The sequence below is a fragment of the Danio aesculapii genome, chromosome 7 (genome assembly GCF_903798145.1).
Source record: "Danio aesculapii chromosome 7, fDanAes4.1, whole genome shotgun sequence".
In the NCBI taxonomy this organism is placed as follows: domain Eukaryota; kingdom Metazoa; phylum Chordata; class Actinopteri; order Cypriniformes; family Danionidae; genus Danio; species Danio aesculapii.
In genome coordinates this window covers 23,430,104-23,441,569 of record NC_079441.1, presented here as the reverse complement: position 1 = coordinate 23,441,569, position 11,466 = coordinate 23,430,104, and the positions used below count along the sequence as shown (strand labels likewise).

Below are 11,466 nucleotides of genomic sequence, written 5' to 3'. Positions count from 1 at the left end.
ATTGCTTCCCAATTAAGGTGTTTTTGTATTTCAACTACATGCTGTATAGTCCTAATGTAGCTACACATAAATGCTTCGGAGTCTTTAAGTGCACTTTAGAGCACTGGAGATCTTGTGCCTCCCTCAAAACGATTTATCTCCCTCTGCCTTCTCTGCTCTTTTATCAAATCCCAGCCTACTCCATCACTTTTCCTCTCTTTGACGATTCATCTCACCATCTTAATGGCCTCCGGGTACAGGGGCTCGATGAGGACTCCGCGACTGGTGGCCACACTCTCCACAAGCTCGTTCAGCGCGGCGCGTTTGATCTCTTTCCCCTTTAAGTCGGCCACACAGTCCAGAAAGTCAAACAGCACACAACACTGCTGCAGCTTCTTGCAGAATAAGTCATGAAGTTCAGCCACTGGAGCATCTGATAGACACAAAGCATACAAATACAATGTTCACATATACACTGCACATTTACCACATACTTACTATGTTTTTCCTAATCCAGTTTTCTAATTTTACATATGACTAATTGGGATTTGGATCTATTAGCATTTGCTTTGGATAAAGAAACCTTGAAAATGCATAATGTAATTTTTGTGTGTTGTTGTCTTTCTAAAAAAAATTGTTTTTAAATACAGTATAAAAATTATATTTTGCACATAAATCTGATCACAGAACTGTACCAAGGTACCATCACAGTATTATTAATACTCTCTTAGCACAGTAAACCATTTGAGCAAGGGTTTTAAAAATAGGGAGTGGGGATGAAATGAAAAAGGGTCCATGAACATGTTTGAAGAAAAAAATAGATTTAAATAATTATTAAAATAAAGATAAAAATAAGTTAAGCAAATATGCAAACGGTTTATTAAGATTATTAAAAGATAATTAAAAATCATAAATATTTTGGTTCTATATTTTATTAAACTTATTTAATAGCTTTATTCAATATTCTGTTTTAACATTTTATAAAAACAAATAAATAATAAAACAATAAACCAAGCAAATAAATACAACTTACACTAAAAGGAATATTGAAATAAGTATTTAAATGTATGGCCATACATAGATTAGAATAAATTATTATTGATTAAAAAACAAAGACTAAATATTTTTCAAAAATTATTATTATTTTTGTGTATAACATGTCTTTATTGAGTTTTTTTTCAAGGTTTTACAATAATTCAAACCCCAATACCCCTTACCCCAGACAGGCTTAAAAAGAAAAATCTAAATTTAATAAGAATCCTTATTAAAAATAGTTAAAATAAAAATAATATAAAAATAAATTAATTAATTAAAATAAAAATTCTAATCAAGCACCAATTTACATTCCACAACTTCAGCCTTCCAAAGCTTCTTCAATATCTCCATTTTTCACAAAGTTTAAAAACACCTCCCAGATATCACAAAATTCTGAAGATTTTTTCCTTATTATATACAGTATGTGAGCTTTTCAAGAGCCAAACATGCTATTAGGTTTCTCAACCAAAGTCCAATGGAGGGGCGATTAACATTTTTCCAACATAAAGCAATACAACGCCTTGCTTGTAATAAACATCAATCAATCAATTTTCTTTATTTAGTAGATTTAGAATCTATGGGTGTTTCCCAGTGATGGCTTGCAGCTACAATGGCATCCGGTGTGTAAAACATATGCTGGATAAGTTGGTGGTTCATTCCGCTGCGGCGACCCCTGATTAATAAAGGGACTAAGCCAGATTGAATGATCGGATTTCATGCAAATTTCATTATTAGTACTGTATCGAGGAAGTGTAAACATCTACAAATTAAATCCTTAAAATTTTACTGTGTCAATATGAACAATTTTACCATGTCAGGTCAGCAATTATGTGTTTTTAGTACATATAGACTAGGACATAAAGACTGCACAATATTGGAAAAATGTAACATTGCGATATTTTATTATTCTGCAATAAATATTGTGATTTGAATGCAATTTCTCCAGATAACTTGAATGTCTCTATTTGGAAAGTATTTATAAGCTTAGATTGATTGGGATGATTTTGTAGTGGGAATGCATCTGCATAAAATCTAATAAACAAATCTAAAAGCACAGATCAAAACAGTAAAGAGAATAATTTTCCGTTTCCGTTCCGAGTCTAAAAGTATTCAGGTACGATAATTGTATGCTAAAAATAAAATTAATTTAATAAAATTAACTGTCATTAAAGTTACAAATGGTTACATTTCTTATGCCTGAATACTTTTAAAATCCTTATACATTATAGGCCTCAAAACACATGCAAATGATAAATTATAATATAGGCTCAACATTCTGTGATGTGACCATTGTAAATGATAACATTGCGATATCTGTGCTGAGACAATATTGTGCAGCCCTAATATAGACACTGTTTAATTTAACTTGTTATCATGGAAAGAAATCTAATAACTAATTTAGACATGTGAATTTACAGTTACAATATCCTTCACAAATAAACATACTATGTGAAAGTTGTCTGTATATATATCCCAAGATAGCAATATATGAGCAATATCACACTCGTAGCAGTGCGATGTGGCTGTATATTGGCACAGGTGGGAGGCGTGCATTGGCACAAGGCCATAGGCCCAGGGCCTTAGCATCTCACCAGTGACAATATACAGCCACATCGCACTGCCACAAGTGTGATATTGCGTTTATACAACAGTTCCACGCCATAACTGCGTATATAATAAAGAATATCAAGCACGAGTCTAAAAATCCTTTTGTATTACGAACTACTTTCTTCCGCCGTTCATTCACATCTGCAGCTGACGTCAGAACAGCAGAAGCCATTACTAATTCACCAATGACACATTAGAGCTAGTATTTGAATGATTCTCTAGCGTAATGTCTAAAGTGATGTCAAAACAGATGATTTTGCTGACATTAAGATTTAAAGGCTGAACGAAGTGAAATGCCATCAGTCTACAGAGATATTTCCCTACAGTATTACACACTCTATCACACTCAATACACTTCAATTATTATAGTATAAATACAGCACTACAACATACAAAAGAGACAGATCGACATAGAATGTCATTTACCTGTTTAATAAGGATTTGATCAGCTGTAGTTTAAAATTATGCTGTATTTTTCCTTCTCTAAGGGCTTATTATGCGGTCTCTGTTGCCATCTTGTGGATGAACAATGTCAACCATCTTTGCTCATTATGACCGGCTAATGGCCGCAGACGCGCTGTCTCTCAGAAATTAAACAAATTTAAAAATAGGCACTATCCTTATAAATAAACTGCATATTTGCAATCTAAACAACTACATTCTCGACTAAAAAAGCCTCAAAAGTACAATAAGTTGCCCAACAGCAGCAATATTTGTCAAACTGTAGAGTGTCCTCTGCTTGTTGCTGTATGTGGGTGGAGTAATACACAATGGTGAAGGGTGAAGAGGCAGTACGAGTGCTGTTACTGGCGGAATATCACACCGCTATCAACCAATCAGATTCAAGAAGCAGACAGAACTGTTGTATAAATTGCATTTTGCAACTATAGCTATTGCACTGACACAGTGGCTAGCACACCGTGCTTTGACGCACTCAAAGTTTGTTGCGATTTTTGTACCTGATAGCCTTCCAGACCTGTTTATAACCAAACAAATGCTATACAGTACGTACAGCTCTCACATATATTTTGAATTGTTTTGCACTACTTTGTTTACCTAAAGATTTCAGTGCTGAACTAGGCTTTTGTTTGATAACTAAAATGTAAGATACAAAAATCAAAAACAACCAACTAAAGATTTCTAAAACATTAAACGGCCACATTGATGAATGTGTCAGCAGATTAAAATAAACACACAACTCCCTTTTACAAAGTACAAAGACATTCATATCACACTGGAAAAAGATGAATTCTTCTAGTGCACGTTTGTCAAGTGTGTTAACATACACTAACATCAATACTTTAATAGGCTGTGCACAAAGATGAAAAACTAAAGTACGCTTAGGGCTTTACAGTGAAGAATGTTTCTCTAAACACACTCCTTTTGTACAATGAAAAGGATGTGTACCATCATTTCTTCCTAAGTATATGCACTATTAAAGATTTTCAAGCACATCACAATAAAGCTTCCACAGACACTTGGATCTATAGAGCATATTAATGTAGATTTCTTGAAGTGGATGGACGAGATGCTAATGAGAAATGAGTGGAGGCGTCTGGTGCTAACAGGATTAGCGGGTGCTATCTTTAACCCCGCGCTGTCTCGCCCTCTGTGGACGTAGCGCCTCGAGCCACAATAACCATGACAATCCACTCTATTCATCCAAAAAACGCAACACAACCTACAGGCCCTACTGTTCTTCTTGTACTTGGGAATGTGAATCACTCTTTCTGTCTCACTTTTCTTTTTTCTTTCAGCCTCAGCTTGCATCTTCATACAATTACTCCTTATCAAAAATGGATTAGTCTTAACATTCATAGTACAGAAAATATAACACAACTAGCGCAGCAGGTAAGGTCAAAGGAGACTGGATAAAATATGAAGAAACTCTGAATAAAGAGACGGCCGGGTGTCATGAAAAGATGCTGTTATATAAGGATGCGTGTGTGTGTTTGCTGATGGATATAGAGAGCATGACACAGCCACAGCAGTCAGAACAGAAAAAAGGAAATCGCCTGGGGAAATGTGTGAAGAGATAGGGGAGGAGACATGAGGAAGAGAACTCAATTAAAATGTGAACTTAACGCAGCGATGAAGGAAATGTGAAAGCTACAACTTGTGTGAAGATATACAGTAGCAGCCATATTGATGTGTAAGGTTAAATGATGAGCGGTTAGAATAGTCGTTGCTCTGTTAAACATGCTGTAATGTTGTAGATGCAAAGCTAAATATAGAGCAGCCAATAAGCAACAGTGGGACTGAGAGAGAGAGAGAGATGCATGCTAGGGAAAGAAAACAGTGTAGAGAGATGATGTCATCGCTCTACCCTATTCCTCTCCTCATGTTCTCCTCTCTATCCTCTTCTCGCTCTCGTTCTCTCTGTGGGTCTCTTTCTGTGCCACTGGGATTTTAATGAGGAAACTCTTTTTGATTATTACAGCGTTTTGGGTGGCTGTATTTTTGAGTCACTACAACCTATAAAACAGGAAGCTCTGACTGGCACATTTCACACAAGACTTTTTTGAGGATGTTTAATGTTTCTTGAAACTTATCTGAACATTTAACTGCAGAACCAAGTATGAGAGTTCTGCTTGGAGAAGGTCGTGAAAAATACTATAGGGAATGCATATTTTAGTATGCTGATCTATTGTGCTGAAATATTTAGAGTAAATATAAATATAAGAAGGTTGCTGGTTCGAGCCCCAGCTGGTTCAGTTGGCATTTCTGTGTGGAGTTTGATTGTTCTCCCCGTGTTTAAGTGGGTTTCCTCTGGGTGCTCCGGTTTCCGGTAAGCTAAAGTATCTGTGGTGTATGTGTGTAATTCCTGGTCCTCCAGGTTGGGGGTTGAGCGTTGGGCTAACGACCCACCTTATAAAAATTAGATGTTACGAAACATGGTGCAGCTAAATATCAACTTCGATATAAATGGCCCTGGGAGCAAGTAAGTGAGTAACTAATATTGCTACTGGAGTTTGCATGTTTCCCACATAGTTAAAAGATGGTAGGAGGTGAATTAAATAAACTGGCTGTAGTTTATAAGTGTGTGCGTCAATGAGACAGTCTTTAGGTGTTTCCCAGCACACTAAGTTGCGATTGAAAGGGCATCCGCTCTTTAAAACATATGCCAGAGTAGTTGGCGGTTCATTCTGCTGTGGCAACCCCTGATAAATCAGTGACTAAACCAATGGAAAATGACTGAATGAATGAATGAATGAATGAATGAATGAATGAATGAATAATTGCTAATGGGTCAACTATTTTTTTAAATATACTGTACTTGAATTCAGCAAGAAGGCACTACCAAGTTACCAGCAGAGAAAGTAAAATACTACAAATCAAATACAATCATGCTGTTCTTTTGACTTTTTTTAATGTTTGAGTAAAACTTTCATTCTTTTAAAACATAAAAGTGTTTATTTGAAATGTAAATTATATTTAACTATATAATTTTATAATATAGTCTTATATTCAAGACAAAGGGGCAAAAAATGTTCCAAAACAACAAACTCTAAGCTGCCAAAATTATAGTCAAAATGAAGGAACTGTGATAATTAATTTTACAAACTTCTGAAACAGTGACTAATTTTGCAGCTTCAGTGATTATAATGGGTGTTTTAATGACTAATGTTATTAGTTTTGTCTGTCTAACTAGATCTTGACAAGGCGCTTCACCACAAAAAAAAGTTGAACCAACATTAAAAATCATTATTACAATATCAAAAGCAATATATTTGACATAATATGGCAGCCCTAATATTAAATGTTTAATGTTTAACTTACATACAATTTAAAACTTAATATTCTAACTCACTCACTTTCCTTTGGCTTATTCTGTTTTCTCAGGGGTCGCCACAGTGGAATGAACTGCCAAATACATAGAGTCTTTGTCCTTTCATGCTAAAAGGAATATTGTAACTGTATTATTTTCTGAAAAATAAGCAACGTTTTTAGCTCTTTTTCTGATCTGTCTTATTTGGGGTAGTCCTGTTTTATATATAATCTAAGATTTTTTTCCTTCTTCCTTTTTTATTTTCTTTTTCATATTTTTCCTCTCCATTGTTTTGTGTTGATATTTGTCTTTGCGTGTCTTTTGAAGATGTCTTGTTATGTCTGTATTATTGTGAAAATCCAATAAACATAATTATTAAAAAAAAAAGATGCAACCCAGGCCCGAGAGTACAACCCTCAGTGCTGGGAAACACACTCCACTTTACACACCATGGCCAATTAAGTTTATCCAATTAAGTTACACCGCATGTCTTTGGACTGTAGGGGAAACCGGAGCACCTGGAGGAAATCCACGCAAACACAGGGTGAACAAGCAAACTCCACACAGAAATACCTCCTTGCCCAGTTGGGACTCAAAATTGTTTTAAATAAATTAATCAATAATTCAATTATTATAAATGAATAAAATTTGCTGAAGTAAATTCAAAAGGTAGAAAAGGTAGGAAAAGTAGAAAAATGACACTGGAATTCAGATATTCCCACTTCATAGAAAATGACTTCTAAACCCTGTATATTACTGATACACTGTTAAAATATTGCCAGTATCATAACACTAGATCTAATATGTACAAATATCACTACTATTAACACAAAAATATCATTTTTGTTCAACTATATGCAACCTTGGTGAGGATGCAAAACTTGAGGTTGAATATACAAAACGTGAAATTATTTTGCAGACCCCCATGTGAATATACTCTATTTAAAAACAGAAGTTCTGAAAGCAGGTTCATTACAGTGATGTGTGTTTTTTATCAATCTAAAAACAGGCCTGCACAATATATCATTTGAGCCTCGATATCGCAATGTGTGCATGTGCAATAGTTACATCACAATGTTGAGTTTAGGCATGGGATGATAATCGTTTTTAAAAGGTATACCTCAGTTTGGAAAAGTCAAGGTTTTAAAATCGTCACAATTTTCTGCTATACCGTTCCTAAGGTGTGTGTAAGATTTTTTATTTAAGTTTTTTTCTTTTATTTTTTATTTAGCTGGTTTACTGTTACAAAATATTTGAAATGTTTTTCAAAATAAAATAAATTGTGTTCAAAGGGGAAAAGGTTTTTTTTTTTTTTTTTTACCCAGACATTTAAAAAGAAATGTTTAGAGCAGTAACCACATAACCGTGAAACCGTGATATTTTATCCAAGGTTAATATACCGTCAGAATCTTATACCAGCCCATGCCTAGTTGAGTTGAAATTAGGGATGCACCGATATGGATTATGGGGCCGATATCGACAACCGATTACTCTTCAGATTTGGAAGCCGATCTTCTAAATCTGATCTGATCTTATGAACTGAATAGCCTACTCAAAGCAAATAATTAAAAGCAATAATTTGAAAATTGCAAGGTGATTATAGAGACTATATTCATGATTTCACATATATCAGCATGTCAAAAATAAATTATTTCTTTTTCTTCACATAGCAAATTAACATGCAACTTGATTGCTGCATAAAAATAATAGGTTAAATAACAAAAAAGGATTTAATTAACAAGCAAGTAAATATATATTTAAATAAAATTAAAAGGCTAAGGACTGAAACCAGCTCAAATGTTCTTGAATAAAATGTGTTACAGTAATGTACATATGTGCAAATATATAATGTCAAAAAAACATGTTTTAAGAGGTGTTTTGACAGTTTAGAGACACCGTACAAGCGTAAATCTAAATACAGATTATACGTTTTACTTTACAAAATGCGGCATAAATTTATTTGGCGTTTTAGATTCTTTTGAAACACATATAAATCAGACAACGCTTCTATGTTCTTTCTTGCTGTCAATTGCGGGAAAAATGATCAATGAAAAGTTTATGATAAGCCGCTGCAAGTTTCAAACTTTAACTGCAGGCACTGTGACACGTCACGTGTGCACACGAAGCGGAGTCAAATTACAGCCGATAACGATATGGCTGCCGATATTTCGTGCGTCCCTATATTATAGTTGCATATGCATCCTTGGTCAATTATAGTTGACCAGGAATCACAGGTCACTGCAGAATTGAACCATAATAGAGTGAAAGTTTATCATCTACATGTGTTTTAAGGCCTGTGATTATGAGAGCATTTGAAGAGAGTTAAAAGCATTTTAGTAGCGCATAAAGACGTTTCATAAAGTTTAATTTTATTGAATTACTTATATGATCAAGGCTATGCTGTTTTATTTAAAATTTTATTATTGCATTTCTGATCTCAAATACTGCTAGACTCTCCCCAGAAAGCCATATAGTATGTACTGTTCACTGTAATATTTGCTCCATAGTGTTTACTTATGACTGTACTTTGTTTATTATATGTATATAATAAATTACAATAAAATATATTTATATTTCACTCCCCAAGAAAATCCCCCCAATTAATCTAAAGTAATGACTTGGCAAATAGAGCTATTTAAGTCATCTAATTGTATTTATATCGAAATATATATCGCAGTCAAATTTGTCCAATATGGTGCAGCCTTACTAAAAAATAAAATGATTTCCTCTCTAAAGAACCTTTCTTGGAACAGAAAGGTTCCATGGATGTTAATAGTTCTTTATGAAACCACTAATGTCAATAAAGAACTATTATTTTTATAAACGTACATTGGCTGGAACAAATCTGGCTCATCAGATCTTGTGCTCAACAATAACTCTCCCTCGATACACTGTTCCCCCACTTACAGCCTCACGTGCTTATCCACTTCACTCTCTCTCTCCATTTCTCTAATGCTCTTTTTCTCTTCCCTGTCTCTATAATCACTCACTCCCTCTTTTATTCGCTCCCTCTTCCTCTCTTGCCCTCTTTATTGATCGGAGGAGGCCAGAGAGCGAGCAGGCCTTCTGTGTACTGTAACCTTACACCAGCCCTGACCAGCTGGACCCTGCAGGAAGAAGAGGCGGATATATATCCTCACCCTCGAAAAATCAGCTTCTTCGACACACACACATTCAGTCTCTACCCTATTATAATCATTCACAACTGAAACATGACGTTACAGTAGTCTTCACACTTCAAGGTGATGGCTAACAGTTGTTTTTCTTAAGGTTTTCTAGAACTCCAGACGAGTCACAATGCTGGCTGAGAGCTCTGAGGTGCCCATTGTCCAAAACACTTTCCCTCCAGCGATGGCTGCTATTTACAGAGACACACGCTCACCAACTCACGGGGACCAGTAGTTTCGTCACTGCAGAGGCTTAAGTGGAAACAACATAACAAGCCAGTTTGAGAAGCAGAATTTGAAGGTTTGCAAATGAGAACGGTTCACAACACCAACTAACAGCCTAGACTAACAAACATGGCCATGTTTTTGGCTGGTCATCCAATTAAAGATTTAGGTCATGTTTTGGACTGGCTCAGCTGTTTTCATCAACTTACTCTCTATTACACAAATACACAGGCTGGGATTTTCACAGACCAAACAAATAGTCACGTCGGAGGTGTTTGTCAAGCTCTGCTAAGCTAATCTTGTGTTTAAAGAGCATTATATATGTTACACCTAAATGTGCTGTGCTATCAATAAAGCTTAGATTTCAAATATATGTTTCGTTACTGTTCATTGGGCTACTTATAGATGTTTTTTTTTGGCAATACCATGATTGATGAAGAGCTTTGGTTTTTGTTGCCATGAGTGAGTTTGTTGTTTTTACTTAATTTGGGTAACAGGATTAATAAAGACGCTAAAACACAATTTATCCCTTTAACTGCCCCACCTAGAAAAAAAAATAGGTTGCATTAACTCCTAATGTCGCTAGTTAACACACTCAATGCATTTTCTTTTCAACACATCCCATAATTTCTAAAATTTGAACCTCTACCAAATGGTTGATATGTTGGTTTATGGTAAATTAATAATACCACAATTAATTAATTCATTCATTCACTCATTTTCTTTTCGGCTTAGTCCCTTTATTAATCACGGGTCGCCACAGCAGAATCAACTGCCACAATCAGAATTATTACATAATAACATTAATAATACGGGAATTAATACCTATACTATGAAAAGCAGAAAATATGAAGTGTAAGACCAATTTATTTAAAAAACATAATCAAAATAAAACTTTTTTGAACACTAAGTCATCTTTTATTTTTTATGTTTGCCATAAATAATTTCAGATTCTCATTTTACTTGTTTTCTTGATTTTGGTTTTATTGTAAAAACAAAAAACTAAAAAAAACAAGTGTAGTAGTGCAACAGGATTATGTTTGGTTGATTTTTTTGTTAACCAACCTGTGTTGAGTAAACCATTATTTAAAACGGTCATTCTTTAAATGACTTTAAGAGTCATTATTTAAAACAGTCAAAATATGGTCAACCATTTGGAAGAGCAGGCGGCTAAAGGGATAAGCCTACACAACACAATGCGACTGTGCACTTTTCTAAGAGCAAACACTGTCCTGTAATCTGCTATTGTTGTTTTGGCTGTCAAATACTTGACTAAACATAATATGCACGCACATGAGGTCACTGTTCTCATAAAATTGCATTGTTAAAGCTTACATAGAGATGTATCAATCTCGATTTTTGAAACCTGTTTTCAAATGTTTGCATTTTTAGGCCCCCAAAACAAGTTGTGTAAATCAACAGTCAAAATGTTTCCCAATATTTAGTTGAAACAGTGTTTCGACTAAGCAGAACTTGCTCAAGTTTCATGTAAAGTTAACAGCCATTTTACATGGCAACATTTTGTTAGTAGTTTGATGTTATTTAAATCAATGTATTGAAACAAACTCGAGCATGTCGAAGAACTGCATCAGAACAGCCTTTTATAAGAAAAAAAACCTACATTTAGTCCATTCTTTGGACTGGGGGAAACCCACGCGAACATGGGGAGAACATGCAAACTAC

General features: G+C 34.7%; 1 protein-coding gene across 1 annotated transcript in view; it reads right to left on the bottom strand.

Annotated features, from left to right (window-relative positions):
- Window positions 1-206: 206 nt before the first annotated feature.
- ppp2r5b (protein phosphatase 2, regulatory subunit B', beta) overlaps window positions 207-11,466 on the bottom strand; it is a 14,990-nt gene continuing 3,730 nt past the window's right edge. The window contains exon 2 of the mRNA XM_056462711.1: window positions 207-412. Within this exon, the coding sequence (XP_056318686.1) occupies window positions 207-412 (206 nt within the window). The remainder of the gene's footprint in view (window positions 413-11,466) is intronic.